General features: G+C 43.0%; 2 protein-coding genes across 4 annotated transcripts in view; one reads left to right on the forward strand and one right to left on the reverse strand.

Moving 5' to 3' along the window:
* The window catches only part of ankrd13b (ankyrin repeat domain 13B), a 31,016-nt gene extending 28,614 nt beyond the window's left edge, over positions 1 to 2,402 (forward strand). For both annotated transcript variants that reach the window (XM_079558326.1, XM_079558327.1), the window contains 4 exons: positions 22 to 192; positions 395 to 558; positions 686 to 762; positions 2,094 to 2,402. In XM_079558326.1, the coding sequence (XP_079414452.1) occupies positions 22 to 192; positions 395 to 558; positions 686 to 762; positions 2,094 to 2,289 (608 nt within the window). In that variant the 3' untranslated portion in view covers positions 2,290 to 2,402. The remainder of the gene's footprint in view (positions 1 to 21; positions 193 to 394; positions 559 to 685; positions 763 to 2,093) is intronic.
* A 3,657-nt stretch (positions 2,403 to 6,059) lies between these two features.
* ssh2a (slingshot protein phosphatase 2a) overlaps positions 6,060 to 18,489 on the reverse strand; it is a 35,654-nt gene continuing 23,224 nt past the window's right edge. For both annotated transcript variants that reach the window (XM_079558189.1, XM_079558188.1), the window contains 12 exons: positions 17,439 to 17,503; positions 17,156 to 17,277; positions 16,195 to 16,260; positions 15,770 to 15,835; positions 15,424 to 15,618; positions 11,182 to 11,275; positions 10,866 to 10,994; positions 10,435 to 10,481; positions 10,102 to 10,248; positions 9,087 to 9,287; positions 8,128 to 9,007; positions 6,060 to 7,930 (listed from right to left, as the gene is read on the reverse strand). In XM_079558189.1, coding sequence (XP_079414315.1) covers positions 6,509 to 7,930; positions 8,128 to 9,007; positions 9,087 to 9,287; positions 10,102 to 10,248; positions 10,435 to 10,481; positions 10,866 to 10,994; positions 11,182 to 11,275; positions 15,424 to 15,618; positions 15,770 to 15,835; positions 16,195 to 16,260; positions 17,156 to 17,277; positions 17,439 to 17,503 — 3,434 coding nt within the window. In that variant the 3' untranslated portion in view covers positions 6,060 to 6,508. The remainder of the gene's footprint in view (positions 7,931 to 8,127; positions 9,008 to 9,086; positions 9,288 to 10,101; positions 10,249 to 10,434; positions 10,482 to 10,865; positions 10,995 to 11,181; positions 11,276 to 15,423; positions 15,619 to 15,769; positions 15,836 to 16,194; positions 16,261 to 17,155; positions 17,278 to 17,438; positions 17,504 to 18,489) is intronic.

Consider the following 18,489-nt stretch of genomic DNA (forward strand, 5'->3'; position numbering starts at 1 on the left):
CTCTGACCTGTGTCTTTGCAGAGATCCCGCTGTACCACGTCCTGAACGCTCGGATCACCTTCAGTAACTTGAACGGCTGGATGGAGGGGCTGAGGAGAGACTCAGAGGAGGGAACTCAGCGGAGCCATCCCAGCTCAGACACACCGTCCCCGGGCAGCGATTCCTCCAGCGTGTCCAGCTCCAGCTCCACAAGTGAGCAGCAAAACACAATCCTTTACATTCATTATGTCAAGGTTCCAAATTTCCAATTGGTTCCATACATTAAAAGCAAATGTTTGTGCTCATGAATAGTAGTACTTGTTTTCTTTACTCATCCCAGACCTAATGATTAGCCTACAGTCTTGTGTAATCTCTAATATCCGTCTCCATACGTGTTGCCCTTTTGCTGCTGTAGCGTCATGCCGAGCCGGAGAGATCCCCCCGTGTGTGTTCGAACCCCCGACCGGCTACACTCTGCTGGGGTCCCGGCACGCTGAGCCCCTGAGGGAGGAGGAGGAGGACCTGCTGCAGTTCGCCATCCAGCAGAGTCTGTTAGAGGCGGGGTCTGAGTACGACCAGGTACTACTTGAAATGATTGAAAAAAGGATACAGTTGTCATGTCCCTTTCATCTACATGTTTTCACTCTGGCATTTTCGGAGGGTCATTTTCATTTCGTCAAAAAAACTGAATCTGTCTGATCTTCAGGTGACCATCTGGGAGGCACTGACCAACAGCAAACCAGGGACACACTCGCTGTCATGTGACCCCAGCCGACTGGACAGGTCAGACACACATTTATGCTTAAAATATAAACATTCCTTCGTCTTCTTCTCGCGATGAAGCGGAATATTAGATTAGATTGATTTGTCATGGATTGTGGTGGAGTGAAGAAAATAAAATCCAAAATGCAGGACTGCAACAAAACTGGTGATGTATAATGAACGATGAAAACCAAAATAACAAAATCCAGAGACAAAACTAAAACAGACCGGGGCTGATGACGACAATGACGCGACAAAGGACAAGGGAAACACAGGAGTATAAATACAAGAGGAAACGGGGCACAGGTGAGACACATCAGGGCGGGGCCGGAGAGTAACGAGGGAAGTAAAGCAAAATCACAAGGACAGAACACACGTAAAATAAAACACAGGACTCGATCAAAGACAAAACATACAAAAACAAGAGAACAATAAACAAGTCATGACACGATTGGTCTATTATTTGCAACTACACAATCATGTTTTTTCAAATATAATGGTGGGATTGTTGCATGATTTCGGGATTTATTTATTTTCGATCAGTTAAAAATTATTTTTACAATCAAGATTTAGTTCATACAAGCAATCATGTGAGTGAAGACAGAAAATGAACACCTGAAGTCAACCAAGAATCATGTTTGTTAATGTTTGTTTTCAGCCTTAGCTAATACATAATCCCCTACCCTGTGTGAAGCGCTTTGGGCGACTGGTGAAAATTGCTAAACAAATTAGATTTCATCCCATTCCATACATAAGACCGCATGGATACTTTGCATAAGACATATTACTTTTGTAAGTGAAACCGACTGCCACAAAAAAAAGAGAAACATTTTAAATTGCGGTTTTGATTTGTTTACAATAATCCCGAGCTTGTGTGGCTTTTATTTGCCAACATGAACTGCACTATTGGCAGTCCTCAGCCTTACCTTAAAGTGGCTGTTCTCTACCACTTCCTGTTTCAGCCCCTCTGTCGGCCATCAGCACATTTTTATGTTGCATCGTTTCTTTTTATAGCTTCCCCTGTTCCTACAAGGACAGCCGAGTACAGTTATGGGAAATGAGATGCCACATTATGTGGTTATGGATACAATTTGGCCCCTAATGATCCAGTCAATGCTGGAGGTAGAAATAACAACTGCAAATAAATGAATATAATGAACTTCTGTGATCATTTCTATAGCGGTTTCCAGTGACCTTTTTGGCTGTGTATAAATGGACAAAAACTATTGGAGTTCTGATGCACATCAATGCCTTCCGTGCCAAAATAACTCCCCTTTTAACCAAGCTTGGAGCTGGCACAAAGAGCAGATTGACCAGATTGATTCACCCTCCCCTGCCTCTCCCATTCACAGGACACCCCAGCACAAGCCCCGTCCCGCCTCCAACCTCTGCCCCACTCCCTCCAAAAAACAACCGTGCAGCTACGACCAACAACTCCGCATCGCCATGGAGATCTCCGCGCGGGAACAGGAGGAGGCGGAGCTGCGGCGGCGGCAAGAGGAGGAGGAGCTGCAGCGAATCATCCGCCTGTCACTCATGGAGAATTGATCGGGCTCGCAGGGGCTGGGGAGGGGCGGGGTCTGCATCGCAAAAGGACTATTCAGGAGCAAAGAGCACATTTTAAGCACACTTACTCCTCAAATTTAAGTCAGACCCGTCCCTCCCTCCCTCCCTCCCTCCCCCGGCGCCTCCTACAGGTGATCTCTGGTGCCACAATGTACTTCTGACCAGTTTACAAAGCAACAAAGCGACTTAACAAGAACAAAAACAAGTGGAATGCCTCTTTGACCAAACGCGGTGGTCACGCTATTGGATGTATGATGTCGAGTTGATTTTCCTTTGTGTGCATGTGAGTGTGTTTTTTCAATACCAGCTCTGCAACGGACCACCGCGGTTACTACTACTTTGTTTTCATATTCGAGAGACGTGCGGCTAAATAACTATATCTTGATATTAAAGGGAGTACATGTAGGTCATAGACAGCACAGTGTTGAGCTGAGACCAAATGAACTGGCAAAAAAAAAAGGAGCCAATTTTAGGCTTGATCAACAATTTCATCTTTGTTGGAAAAACCTCCCAGAGTTTAGTTTTCTTTCATCCTGCGTATCCTCAAAAGGCTCTGATGTCATGACGTGACAGGAAGTGTTTTGATGCCCATACGCCTTTGGCTGGTCATTTCAGCTCTTGACCCCTTGACCCCCGCTGTAACCGAGCACATTCTCCCCAGTTCAGCTTTACCCAAATCTAAAAGCTTCTCGACCCAAGACCTTACAGACGATAGGCCAGGCCTCATTTGAAAGCTAAGGCCTACGAAACTAATTTTTGTAACATTTTTGCCGCATTTAGATTTTCGGTGTAATAGGGACTATACAGAGTTTAAAAATGTTAAAATGTTCCAGCAATGTCCTCTACTTTGCCTCTACAACTGCCTCTAAAATCCTGCACTATCACTCAAAAAGTTGTTACTTCTGTCCGAAAGGCCGTCATGCACAAGCTTAATATAGAAGCTGCAGTTACACGTATGACCTGCGGTGGGAGTAGTGAGCATAAAATGGCCAATGTGCATCTAGCCCCTTCAGAGGTGCATTATGCAACTTGTGAAGTGGGAAAAAAAAAGTTAATATGTCTGTGTATTTGACCTTGTAGTGACCCAGCGGCTGTATGAGTGGTCATCATGGCGCCTTTATTTTCCATCATTGGACGCTCCAGGATTATTTGTTTGGAAGGTTTTCAAACTGACGGACCTTCTCGCCAGAAAACCCACAAAACTATTGATCCTGGGGCTCTGTGGAGACCACCGTGATGGAAGGTAAAGGCGCCATGCTCACTCAAGATCAAATATGCACTAATCTAAACATTTTTTTTTCAGCATAAAAAGTTGCATAATGCACCTTTAATGTGATGAAGCCACACAAAAAAGGGATGAAAAAACGTGACAAATACGTGACGGAAAACGCGACAACCTGACAACAAAAGCGAGGAAAGAGCTTCGGCCTTAGCTTTCAAATGAGGCGTTACCCAGGCCTATAGGCTGTTTAGCTTCTAGATTTTGGGGAAAACCGGATTGGGGAAAATGTGCTCAGTTAAGGCGGGAGGTAAGCGGTTAAACTGCCTTCACTCGTACAAAGTATGTTTTATATTTACCTTTTACTGGCAGCAGTAGTGTTTGAAAAGAAATGAGGGTAATTACTTCGGCCAATGTAGTCATAATAACAATGGTTCAATTAACTTCAGTGTGTTTTTTATTTCTGCACAATGTCCCGATGTAATGTTTTGTGCTTTTGATGGGATAATACTGTATAGGACTGACTGTTATTGGCTGCTGTAGGTGAGCACAAAGTAACCACATTTAGCTTCACTTTGCCCTAACCAGGGATGTCCAAATGTCTATTATCGTGGGCCTCTCATTGAAGTTTTACTCCGTGGAGGGCATCAGACGCTGGTCAGTCATCTCCGGCGATGTGTGCCCACTCAGCCAGATGCCTGAGGGCCACATTTAGGGGCCTAACCACAAGACAACCACCAATATGACAAGCTTGAAAGAAAAAAAAAAAGCGCATTTGAATGTGCTATAAAATACTAGGATTGTCATCGACACAATATAAAATCGTTTATTCTTTGTTAAATGTTATCATTTCGCATGGATTGCATCTCTGCACAGTAAATCCCGTCTGTTCTGCCTGTTGTTCCAGCTTTGACTCTTGCAACAGGGGAAGGTATTTTGAGAACCGCTGAACTGATCCTCATGATACTCTTTCTAAAATCGCGAAGATTCACAATATTGCAGGACTCAAAGGGGGAATTATAAAGATATGAACCATCGATCGGTACTCTTTCATTTGAAGACTCAAAGAATAAAAAAAGAAAAACAGTGACACTTTTGACAGCACAACCCAATGACAATGCCTTCTCTCCTGTGCATAGCTCGCTGGTTTGATGATGACACGTTTTGTACTTAAAAAGAAGCAAAGACGAATCAAGAAACTTTTTTTTGTTTTGTTTTTGGGTGATGTATGCTGAGAAATAGACAATGTCAATAAAGATTTCTTGCCAACAGTGATGCGTGTCTGTCCGTCCTAATCTCTTTTCATTAGCGCTACCTTTAAATCCGCAGGGAGCCGAGGGGAGTTTTAGCTACAGCACACAACTGTAACTTTGGCTGAGTGAGAGACAGAACCAATTAACTTCTCACAAGATTGGAACGAGCTGGAATTGTCAAGAGGGGAGTCTGTTTTTAGCATCCGCCTCTTTCGCATGTGTCAAGGGTTCCCAGCGAATTACCCACACTCCATCGGGGTTTCAGCCAGCGAGTTATTTTAATCTAGAAATGGAAATGACAGCTCTGGGAGTCCCCGAGATAACGGCAGCATCCTCATCGAGATTCAAATGTCAAAATTATATTCAGGAAGTATTCAAATGATCTGCTTTCAGAACTTCTCCTCTGCAGATGCCAGAGGAAAGTGTGTAAGTGATTTTAATGGCGAATTGGTAAAGTTGATTTGTTTTCCTATAGGCGCCTTCCTTTTCGCCAGCTTCCTCTGTGAGTGATCAGAGGAGGGGCTGAGAGCAAAGATTATGGCTGACATTTCTCTGACTGTTTCGTGTGGATAATAATCAAAGTGTGGGGTAGAGGCAGCACTGGTTCCTGCAGTCCGAAATGTGAAAAAAAAAAAAGTCTAAGAATCACCCAATAGTGTTCTGCGACCCCCACTTTGGGAACCACTGCTGTAATCAAGAACTCAAAAACTGAGAAAAATGTAGCCTACGGGTGACAATCTGGTAAATAAAAATAAATCAAGTTTTTTTCCCCCATCATTTTGATCAATCTTGATTTTCGATTAGATTTTTTTTTTTTCATCATTAAGATACTCTAAATACATGTCGCTGGTTCACGAAGTCAGACAAGTGTTCAGCTCTCCTTCAACGCACAAAAATCTTCCATCGTCTCGTCCAAACTCCAATATGGGAGCGGTTTCTTTCTGCCAAAGAAATGGCTGTAAACCTGACGATTATAAAGTCCCGTGGCTTGACGATTATAGAGAGTAGAAATTGCGATTTCTAGGGGTAAGGCGGGACTTGGAGTAATCTATGTCATGGAGCACAAGCAGTCACAGTACATGTCTACATTATCTTTTTAAAAAGTTTGATACAATGATTTCTAATCTGCAGTATGACTCCTCAAACAGACTGCAGCACTGGAAATGTGCAATACTCATAGTGGCCACTAGATGGTCTAAGAATCCAGAATAAACAATCACTGTAGTTGAATGAGTAAAAAAAAAAACACAAGTCAGAAATTGGACATTGCTAAAGCCCTTTATTAAGAAATATCATGTCAGCTTTGTCCTGGTTTAAAAATCTGAACGAAGACACAGAGAGGAGCGTCTAGCCCCGACTGAGTTCAGTGCAAAGAATACTCCGGATAAGAAACGGCAAATAACAGAAAAACAACATCCCAAAAAATAGTATAAAGTGCATGTTTTGAGAGAGCGCCCCCTGGCTGAAAGAGACAGCAAGAGCCACACACTGAAAACAAAACAGAAAAAAGGAACATGGATACAGTAATAATGCATAATATGGTTCAGTCTTTGTATTGACATTCATAATACCTGAAATCCAGTTTAGATATCACATCCAGTGGTTTAACATGCAAACAGCCTCGCCATTTATTTCTACATTTACTCATCTACGTACAACTTGTCAGTATTCTGACAATTTCACACATACATGCACCCGAATCCAGTTTATACCTGCTCCGGTCCAGGCTTTACATTGTATTATACAGCACAGTGACAGCTCTATGCTTTTTATCTGCTGATACTTTACGAGAACGTCTAGACGAGGTTGAATGCCCTCTTCCCTGTTTTTGTGCGAGTTCCGCCTTGTCAACTACGTTCTCTTTTTGGTAACAAGACGTCGACTTATCCGGAGCAATTTGGTTAACAGAAAGAGGTAATTTTTCAAGATTCGAGAGATGTGCCAAGACTTTTTGCTTCTTCTTCCACGAGTCATCCATGTGGAGTTGGGATTTGTAGCTTCTGGAGTGCAACAACGTGAGGTCCAAGTCATTCAAATCATTTGCCGATAGCTCTAGACAGTCAAGCTTGGCCAAAGAGGCTGAGCGTTTCATCAGCGAAGGTGGGGTTAGCCCCGCTTGGCGTAGCCGCGCCTCCAGTTCAATAGCTCTACGCCATCCCGGGGACTCCAGAGCTCTTTTTGCCTCTGTATTAGCAGATCTTCCAGCAATGTCTAAACTTGAATAGCTATGCAGGTCCTTACAAAATTCAGTGTCCATTTTGTCAGGAAGTTGATTCTCAAGATCAACCCCATCATAAAGAAATGCTTGTAATTCCTTTATCGTTTGTTGTATCCGTGCGAGTTCCTGGCTGCCACGCGCTAACCTGCTTTGGGCTTCACAATCGGGACTACACCCCAAAAGCCCAACTTGGTCAGTGTCCGACTCCTTCACAGTTGCACCGTCTATAGTCACTTCTCTGGGCACAATGTCTTGGCTTATCATGTTATGCTGTCTTTGGGATGGGACTGAGGTATGTGAAGATGCGCCTACCGTCTGGCTATTAGTGTCCTGTGATATCTCCGTTTGGCTTTCAGTAGCGCTTACAGCACCTGAAACTTGGCTACAACTTGAATTATGAAAATCTGAAGCCTCAAGTATTTGAATGTCTTGTTTTGACCCTGTTTTATCACAGTCTTTGGCCTCTCCCTGAGTGTGGCAATGGCTACATGAGTCGTAATTGTGAGAAGGTTCATTTGCCTGCTGCAGAGAGCGGATAAGGGAGTTTTCGCTACTCGGGGAATGTAAAGGCGACCGCGGACTTGTAGCCAGCATCTCCTGTTTGAGTTTCTGCTCCAGCTGCTTGGTGGCTCGCCGCACCGAACCGACCGGCCACTCGCTGGACAACGCTGAGGCAGACTGGAGTGTTGTAGGGGGGCTGGCGGGGCCTGGGTCAGCCTCTGATTCTTCGGGTTCGGGTTCTGGGCTGCTGAGCTGGAGAGTGGGGGCGGTCGGTGGAGGGAGCGAAGACGAGGGGGAGGTGGTTGTGGCGATGGGAGGAGGAGGAGGAGGAGGAGAGAGGGGATGAGATATGGCTTCGAGCTCTGTGACGATATGGCGGACCGATACGCAGTTGTCATGGTGAGGGTTGGGGTCGGCAGCACCGTCTTCAGACTGGGAGAGGGAGAAACAAGAAATATGCTTAGGTTTGACAGTGATATATTGTAGAGCATTACACTATAAGCATTACAGTGACGTCTAAAAGGAGTTAAATGTCCCTTCGGCCGTTAGCATTAGCAGAGCTAGCACACTTTGCCTACATTCAGAGCAAACAGATAAATATTTACTAATATGAGAAACTGTGCGTATACCTGGCTGTCTCCACTCTCAGGTTTGCAGTCCTCTGTGGTGCCGGCGTCTTTCCTTTCTTCCACGGTCGGCGACGGGAGCTGCTCCGTTTGCCTTTGGGGTCTCCCATCATCTTGGGCCAGTCCTAAAAACTTCTCCCGGGCGCTGAAGAAGTCTATGCTGTCCGCGCTGTGTGTGGACGACCCGTCCGCCTCGCCGCGCCCATCTGCTGCGTCGTCTATGTGCAACTGACTCGGGTTATTGTTGTCGTCGCTTTGAGCAGGCGGAAGTAGAGGTACTACGGGACTGAGAGGCGTGACCTTTTCGCTCGGCAGGTCCGACAAGTCCTGTATGTCTGTATCGGTGGACCCCAGTGTAAGGGGCGAGGTGTCGTCCGAGCTACTTTTTTCAGGCAAATCCAGAGACAGTTTGGGTTTAGGCACAGAGTTGGCGAGCTGATAAGTGGCTAACTGGACATGTGGCGTTTTGGGAGTGGAGGGCAGTATGTGAATGGAAGGCGGGGGGTGGGGTATAGCTGCAGGCACGGTTATGGCGACGCGACTCGAACCGTCCGCCCTCTCCTCCGGGATAACAGTCGCAGCGCGCGGTCGGGGCAGCCTGGACGGGGCAGGGTTTGCCGCTACACCCTCGCGGGACGGCGACTCGTCCCCGTCGCTGGAGTCAGGAGAGGAGGGCGAGGAGTCGTTTTCGGGATCTGCCGCCAGAGCCCGCAGCACGGCCACGCCCAGGAAGTGATTGAAGGACGGGGTGGAGGGTATGCTGTTGTTGTTGTGGGAGTCGGAGCGCAGCAGGGTTTGCAACGGGGGTTTGCCCAAGGGGTCGGAGCGGTCCGAGAGGTCGCTGTCCGAGTGAGAACGCCACAGCTTGTTGTGACGCTGTTTGCTGTGAGAAAAGAGAGAGAAACGGTTAGACCTTTTGAAAGATGAGGCACTCAAGTCTTTTGTGTAGAATAGGCACTGACCTGGCCAGCAGAATGCCCTGGTACTCCTCCAGCTGCTTCATGAAGGATGGGTTGGGTTTGGTGACAGAGCGTTTGTCTTTGACGTAATCGAAGGCAGTGTCCAGGTCCCAGCCGTACTCCTTCATGGCGTACGCGATCACCGTAGAGGCCGAGCGGCTGATGCCCATCTTACAGTGAACCAGGCACTTGGCACCCGCTTTCCTACAGGACATAGACCAAGCATGTTAGGAGGAATTCATACTATACTATAACACTATACTTTTGTAGTTCTAGTAACAAAGTATCATCAATCATATAGAACCATAAAACAGATGAATAATCCTCTTCTTCCTTTCATTCCTTTTCTTTCCATTTAATTTCTTTTACATTTGTATCATTTGTTTGAGATGAAACAACCAAGAAACGTCCTTTAACTACAAAAGGGAAGAAAAAAAAAATATATATATATATATTTTCCCCCCAATTTTTAACAATTTCCCCCCCAAAATGTTTCATATTTTTCAAATTTTTACGGAAATTTTCCTCATTTTTTTTCTTTAATCTCCCAATTTTTCTCCCCTTTTTTCTAAGTGTTTTTTTTTTTCCAAAATTGTCCGGAAATGTAATGTAATGTAATGTATATTGCTGGGTTGCAGGTGACATCACAGCGTTCTAAAGGCCTATACTATTATATAGAGGAAAAATTATTTTGTTTTTGAGGAAATGTTTGGTCAGAGATCATGGAGAGATCATGGACCCAGTGACTGATACTAATGATATATTTTTTTAATTGATATATTTTCTTTTTAGCTACGACTTGTGAAAGTGTAATGCTGTTAATAGGAAAAACTGGCTCTTGCCCCCCGTTGGGACCGATGACACCATCATATTCTAGAACCTGCAACCCACCAATACTGTAAATATTTTATATTTCTTTTTCCCCACCTGCTTCAATTTTTTTAATACCGGCAGTACCAAAACCTTTTTCTCGATACCAGCCCAAATCATAAATGTCCAAACCGCCTGGATAACTTACTTGGCTTTGGTGATAAACTTGTAGGTCTCGTTCCAGTACTCGAGCAGATTGGTGGCCTCCTCGTCGTACACTCGGATATTGTGGTATTCAAATATCCCCGGGAAGAAGTTGTCGATTTCTCTGGTCACGTTCAGTATGTAACGCACGCTACGGAACGGACAGGAGAGAGAGAGAGAGAGACGGGTTAAAGAAATGACCTTAACTATAAAACCACTGCAGAATCGTATTATTATTAAAGTCATGATGCAGGCCGCGCTCTCCTGCCTCGGCGCAAAACCTAATTTAATGCAACAGTGGCTGCGTGAGTTATAACCACATTGAGGTGATCCTTACCCGCTGTTCTGCAGCTCCTCCAGGTTAGAGGCGTTCCACTCAGAGCCCTGCAGACAAAATGAAGCCAATTAAAATGTGAGGGAAAAAACATACTGGTATATAGCTCTGAAAGGTCAGCGCAAAGTCACCTATATTACTAGTACCACTAATTCACATAACATGAGCTACTAATATTTTTATTGGTATAGTTGACAGTAGGACTGGACTAGTTGTTTTTGGGGGGTGTTGCAATTGTCACGGAAAAAGTATGTTTGGTTATGCTATGTTTGCTTAAAAAGTAAAGACACTGTAAACTGTACATGTAAAAAAGCAACCAAAGCAAAGAGACTATAATCATTTTCAAGAAAAGTAGGCTAACTTTGCATGACAAGGAAAGCTCCAGCCATTCATTGTAATAATTCAGTAATTCAGTAATCTAATAGGCTTCTCACCAGAAAGACGTGGTCGAAAATCTCTGTGGGGCTGTCCATCTGTCCCAGGATCACGATCATCTCGTTGTCAATGAACTCCTTGAACTCTCGCAAATTGCAAACCATTTGCATCTCCAGCTCTGTGCGGATCTGGGGGTGAAGGATGGACATTTTTGAGACTGAGGCTGTAAACGCTCTGACCTCGTCTCCCTTTACATAATCATGCCTAAGCTCTTCTTAAAAAAAAAAAAATCAGCCTCTAAACCCAATAACAGGTGGAATGTAGTATTTCGATAGTACGAGACCAACAGAAATCCAATTATTCCAACTCCCTTACCTCTTTACAGGTGACATTTTCGAGGTCTTTCTGCATCATGATTTCCCGGAGCCGCATTTTGATCAGCCTCTCTGTTCGCTCTCTCTCCGTGGGGCTGCAACAACAACAACAAAAGCATCATCATCAGTTCCATTTCCCTAAAACAACACGCTGAATATATGAATAATAATAAAGGCTGTTTTGAATAGGGACTTGTTACAACGCAAAAGCAGGAACAACGCAGCTTTTGTTGACACCGCTGATGTTTTCCCGAGCACTGTTACTATACACTTTGGTATGGGCCGCATTTAGCCTTCGTACGTCACACTGATGATAGCAACAAGTGGCCTAATGACCCCTCGGAAGGACAGGCTCACGAAGGGATGCCTCGCTTTCTCTGAAGTGCTTCTGACTATTGTCCCATAGAGTTCGGCAGTGTTATTTACCCCCTCCCTCGTCACCGTGATGGAAAATTTTTAAGATTTACGATGTGAACATTTTAGTCGAAGAAAAAATGTCAAAGACTCGTGCCTCTAAACAGACTTACTCGATGTGTAGCCTGTTCATTGTAGAGGTATAACTTTCTTGGAGAAGCTGCTTCTTTTTTTGTCACGTTTTTCACACGTTTTGGTCCTTTTTTTGTCATTGAACTCACTGCTTTTTTGTCGCTCTTTCATGTTTTTTTGTTGTTGTCTCTTTAAAGGGATATTTCATGATTTTTGACATAGGGCCTCATTTCCTAGTCAGACTGTTGTTGTTTTCGGGAGACTATTATTTATTTATTTTTTATTAATGCTGTCCTTATATTTGAAGAGTTTAGTGGTGCTAGGCTAGTGCTAGGCTAGCACATGTCTATGGTAACTAGTAGCCTGCATTAAAAACAGTCTGACACAAGCACAATGCACCTGAGGCAAATCACTTGCAACACTAGACTACCGATGTAAATGTCTGTGTTGACTGAATTTTTTTTGTTTTAAATATAACATTATATTAACCACCAGGCTACTAGTTACCATAGACATGCGCTAGCCTAGCACTAGCACCACTAAACTCTTCAAATAGAAGGACTGCATGAAGGAAATAAAAAGAAAAAAAAATCTCCAGAAATCAACAACACTCTGGATAACTAGGAAACGAGGCCCTATGTCAAAAATCCTGAAATATCCCTTTAGGGTCTCTTTTTTGTCGCGTTTTCATCACTTTTTAGTCACGTTTTTGGTGCTTTTTCGTCCTGGTTTATGTCACATACTCATTGCTTTCTTGACGCTTCTCTGCTTTTTCATCACTTTGCTGTGTTTTCGACGCTTTTTTATGCTATTTTGTTGCTTTTTTGTCATGTCTCCAGCCAGTGCCATGCCTCATTTGAAAGCTAAGACCTTGTACAAATAATGTAAATATCCATAAATATATTAGAATAAATAATACTGAATAATATACTTCATGAAACAACAGAATAACAACATATTCACCATTTTTTTCCTGCTGCATTTGACTTTGCAATTGTGTATATGTGACATTTTTGGACTTTACTTTATCTTTAGCCTGCTTGGAAAAGCTGTTATTGTCGCAAAGACCAACCCAGGGCAACACTATATTCTCACAGACAAACATAGCAGTAAAATATGCCCTGACATGCCCCTAGACGGCCTCACGGGACTCTTACTGGACATTATTATCCAAAATGACGTGCTGATTTTATGACGACACAACGTTTCATGAAAAACAACAAGTGAACCTTTATGGAAAGCTGCCATCGGTAATTCAAAGTAAAGCCCGTAATGATAATAATAGTAAATCTTTGCTGCTTCCCGCTATCTGCACCTGTGATTAGAGGCTAGACCAGGAAGTTGTGGCGGTGTCAACAAAGGCTGGCTCTGTTGTTAGGTTTGGCAAGTCCGACTAATGGGGATTTCACATCTGAACATGTTGGAAATCGTTTACTGAAGCCGCTAATCTTATCAATAAATATATGAGCTCAAAGTTGAGAAAAATCCCTGGTTAAATATTTATTGTCAACGCGTGACGGGAAAACAAGCCATTAAATCGTTTGTTTGAATACAAGTCTTATTTCCCAGCGGTAGCTTCCTGTTAACAGCAGATAAACAAGACACTGTGTTATAATTTTCAGATCAAATGTAAAGAATCCTATCATTTTCTCTTTGCATATCAGTGTTTTTATGACCAGATCTATTTTAGTGCCATTCAAATATGAAGTCACTCGAGTTTAATCCAATCCATACAACTTTAGTTCACCTATAAAGTGCGGCAAAAGACAGAAGAAATGTTTATGAAAAAGAAAACTGCTTTTTACAGTACAAGTTTATGTTTATTAACCAAGCTTATTTGCTCATGTTTGGCTTTACCCAAATCTAAAAGCTTCTTGAAAAAAAGCAACAAAAATGAGACGTAAACAAGGATGCAAATGCAACAAAAGAGCAACAAAAACGTGACAAATAAAGTGATGAAAAGGTGCCAAAAGTGTGACCAAAAAAAGTTGCAAAAATATGGGACAAGAATGCAACAATAAAGTGACAAAAAGCGATGTAAATGTGGCCAAAATGTGACGAAAAACCCAACAAACAAAAAAAAAAAGATGGAGAAAAAAATGTCAAAAAAGGGATGACAGCGCAAGGAAAAAGATACACGTAGAAGAGTTTTGTAGGTCTTAGATATGAAACTTGCATTTATAATAATAACTATTACGGCTTATACTTGCATTGTGCTTTACAAGCCTGTGTTACCAAGTTTCTTATTATTTATTGTGTACAATGACAGTGATATTCTGAGCTAGGGTTAGTCAAACATCTTAAGCTAACTATACCTTAACTTTTATTTATTCCGCTGCCAATAACGGTCCCCCTCAAGGCCATCGACACCTTCATCTGGCGTCAGTACCATCTGTCTCGTCCTGTCCCTTATAATATCAATCTTTCTGTCCAATCATCTGCCTGCCTGTCACCTTTTTTTCCGAACATAAATCTGGCCCGCTCATCACTCCGCTATTTCAGACCCCAGGGGCTTTCTTAAGTCCGCGTGTGCGTAACATAAAGAGACACCACAAATAGGTAGCAAGCAGAAGAGCGCACGTGACCCCAGCCGGCAGCCACTGGGGGAATTTCCCTGCTGTTGGTAAAGACATAAATCCCACGTCCCGCGTCATCCCCTGGACTTTCTTTAAGGATTTTTCCCCCCTGATTTCTCGACAACTACAAAGCCATCTATGTCCGGATATGTTCAATATTAACTTAGACAGGCGTGGAGAACATGCCTTTGTTGTCGGAGCCTGGGGACATGTGACCTCCCTATCCTAATGTCTAAGTAACAGCCCTCCCCTTAAGCGCACCAACCTACAGCCACGGGGCCTATGGGAAAAAAAGGTTAGGCAACGGTGCTGAGGTGAGAAAGGAGACGTCTCTATTTGAGCAACAGGGAAAACGACTTCTTTGAACAGCTTTTCTCTGAATTTGCAGGGCGTTGTTACTGTTTGTGCGAATGCAGGAATGTTTATGAGATTTACGCGCTTTCCGTAGATGGGGTCAACATTAAATTGCGGAGATCAAAGTATTTACAGATAATCCTGATTCATAACACGGTAAATGTGAAGTCTTTTCTGAGCATATTGTTTTATTTAGGATCAATGCTGCATAACTGCTCCTCAAATTGTAGCAAAAGTTTTCAAACAGTTGTCACGGCTGGTTTGTTGTTTTGTGTGTCGTTCAAGAAGCTTTCTTTTGAAAACTTTTCCCTATAATAAAAAACCTCTGGATGACTGAGAGCTTACACAAGCACGCCATTAGCTTGCTCTTCTCTTGTTTGGCTTTACCCAAAACGGAAATCATCAAAATAGCGACAAAAACGAGGATGAAAACATGAAAGTGACAAAAATATGCCGGAAGAGTGACGAAAAAGTGACAAAAACGCAACAAAAAACAACAAAAAAAGACAAAAATGTGACGAAAATGTGACGAAAACACGAAACAACAAAAAACTGACAAAATAAGCAATGGAAAAGCAGCAAACGCGGCAACAACGTGACAAAAAGTTATGATCAGTTTTGTAGGTCTTTCGCTTTCAAATGAGGTGTTACACTATTGTTCTCCAGTTGAGAAGAATTTAGATTTGGATAAAGCCAAACAGTGGAAATTGTGCTTGATTAAAGCTTGATTAGCTAAGTCGATTTCATCATCATCATGTTCAAAATTCCGAATAACCATGACAAACTGACATGAATAATCTTAGTTAGCGAGCCGTGCATTTTCTTACAGGTCGGTGAAGAGGACGGGGGAGTGGGCGCGGTGAGACTCCACGTCCTTCATGGCGTTCCACTCGTTGATGCAGGTCTGGCTGGAGGAGACGCGACTCTGGTAGTAACTGACCCAGGTCAAGAACAGGCTGCCGGGGTAGTAGTTATGGCACCGGGCCACCTCGCAGGCTTTGTGGAGGGACTGCAGGGCGGACCTAGAGAAAAAGAATGAAACAATAAAAAACGGTCACACTTACGCACTTGCGATTGAAAACCATCATCGTTTCATGTGACAAATGAACTCCAAACAGAGGGACTTTCCATTTTTATTGCCCCGTAGGTCAGGGGAGAAAAAAAACAACTCACCACATGGCTTGGACAGAAACTGGCTTGAAGACATGAACCCTGTTGACCGTGGAGACACTAAAACCGCTGCAACAAGAAAGAGAGAAGAGATGCATGTTCAGAAAGGGCAGGACGCATTACAGTTAAACAACAAAACAAACGGCTCTGATTGAATGTGTCGGCCCTAGTGCACATCCCTGGGGAGAACTTGGAGGAAGTCGGAGGAAGGTGTGGCGTCCTGCAAGCACTGCGCAAAAATGTATGGCAGCTGAAATATCCACACATTTGGGAGTCAACTGAAATCTATATATGTATATCTATAAATTCTATATAAGCCATCTGTGGTTTTGTCAATGCATGATAACGTTTTTATTATTTTTGAAAGACACAAAGCCCCAATTGTCCGAGCCGTTATTGTTTTGCATTAGCGCGTCCTTGTTGCTCACCCATCTCCGTCCAGGTGGATCAGGGTGTCGCTCCACAGAGGCAGCACGAGGCCCACGCTGCAGCAGCTGGAGGAAGAGAGGAAGAAGAGGGAGAGAGAGAACGTTAAAACAACAAAGCAACAAAACGAGCCGGGCAGGTTTGACACAATGCGAGGATATGTCCGTGCCCTTTCCAACCGCACGCGCTCATTACTGTCAGGATAACAGGGGTCACTTCTGTTCGTGTGTTTGCCGAGCGCTGCACACTCACTTCAAACATGTTTTCATAGAGAAGAGTTGTAGTGGGAGCAACAATAATATTAGGATCAACCTTCTAGACCCGCACCTTAACCGAGCACATTTTATCCAGTAAAAGCTTTTTGACTGGAGGCTACAGCCTATAGGCCAGTGCTTTGTTTGGATTTTTGTTGATTTTTGTCATTAATTTTTGTACCTTTCTGTTGCTTTTTTCTCCCCCGATTTTGTTGTTGTAACTATTTTGTTGCTTTATTATTATTTTTTGGTTGATTTTCTGTTGTTGCGCCTTTATAACTTTTGTTGCATTTTTGTTGTTGCTTTTTGTTACATTTTTGTTGCTTTTTTTTATTTTTAGTCAATATTTTTTGTTGAGTTTTGTTGCTTTATTTCAAGCTTTTTTTTGTACCTTTTTGTTGCTTTTTTTCCAATTTTTTGCTACTTTTCTGTAGTTTTTTTTTATTTTTAGTGAAAAAAAATTGTTGTGTTTTTGTTGTGTTTTAGATAACGAGTAATGCCGAAAATGTGCTCAGTTGAGATGTTTTTTTTAGTTCATTACAGAGGGAGTAGTGTGGTAAAAGCTTTGCAAAAATGAACATCTGCTTTAACGTACGTTAAAAATAACCCACTCTTTTCGGTACAGTTAAATACTTCTTCCACCCTTTGTAAACTACTTCATTTTATCCTTCTCCGCAGCCCACGACTGTCCGGTTCCTCTGTCACTGACCTATCGGAGGAAACAAAGTCCATGCCCAGAACAATGCTCTCCTCTGTGTCCTGTCGGCCGTTGGTGGAGACGACCACCATGTAACGTGTGATCTGCGGGAAGGCACTCTCCAGACGCACAGCCTGCAGCAGACACAAGGAAACCAAATAAAGCAAGACATACAAAGCGCTTTAAAGTCAAGTCTTAATCACACACTACTGCAGATCAACGTAATAATCTTGTGCTTTGGTGTGAAATCTACTGAATGAGTACAGTATGTACAGTGCAGTTTCATGTTACTAACCAGTCGTATTGTGTCCTCAGGCCGCAGCAGCGTGAACATGGTCTGGAGGTGTTTTTGGAGGTCACCTGGATGGAAATAGCGTCACGTTATCATCGAGTTTCAGCTTATTTTAGTCCAGAATAAAGAGATCCTGGGTACGGTTTCGTTTGGCCTGTGGCAAGTTTCACCTCCTGTTCACACCGCTGACCCAATATCGCCTTTCCTCTGTGCACAAAAAGACTCCGCACATGCTTTTGATTGTAGTTTCCTCAAATACTTGTTTAGACAGGCAACATAAAACCCGCTTCTGTATCAGTTGCAATGTTTGTTTATTTGAATAATGCCACGTTGAATCAAGGGCGTTTGTTCAAAGTTCACACGACAAACCTTTATTGTATTTTTGGGGTCAGCAGCAATGTACTTTTTATTTAGTCCGGAGTAAAGATTCAGGTTATTCGTAAAGGTCTATAAATGTACAGAAAACTATGTTTATGACATTTTGTTTCATGCTCCAGCACTTTGAGCTAATCTGCTCTGTTTTGAGATACTTGTTGCCACCAGCTGTTAGCTGCTGATGCAGTTTGTGTTCATTAAAACCAGGGAGGGCTTGTTTAATCTGGAGGTATTTAGGAGGCTCGTTCCTAGAGTTCAAAGTCACAGGAGAAATCCAGAGATGGACCAGCTGTGGTGTTAGAGACATACCTGTGTAGGGCAGGAAGTCAAATGATAAAAACTATTTTTACTATTGACTGCCAGGGTCAATAAAGGCTAACTGAAGCCTAATTGCTCATATTGGGTCACAGACAACAGGTTGTGTTCACCACACCAGCCAGGGGTTCTATAAAACTCTATGGGTGATTCAAAGTTTATAAAAGACAAACAAAATGCAAAATCCTGAAATGCTGCCATGATAGATATTGGGAGATTATTTAATTTACAGAACGCATGCAATATTCTTAAAGATTCCAAATGAAATAAGATATTATATAATAAGCCCACCACTTTTTTTTTTATTAGAAGTGAAGAAAAAGAAAAGAAAAAAGAAGCATCTTGGGTTCATTTGTGCAGACAG

This window comes from Gobius niger (genome assembly GCF_951799975.1).
Source record: "Gobius niger genome assembly, chromosome: 1".
Classification (NCBI taxonomy): Eukaryota; Metazoa; Chordata; class Actinopteri; order Gobiiformes; family Gobiidae; genus Gobius; species Gobius niger.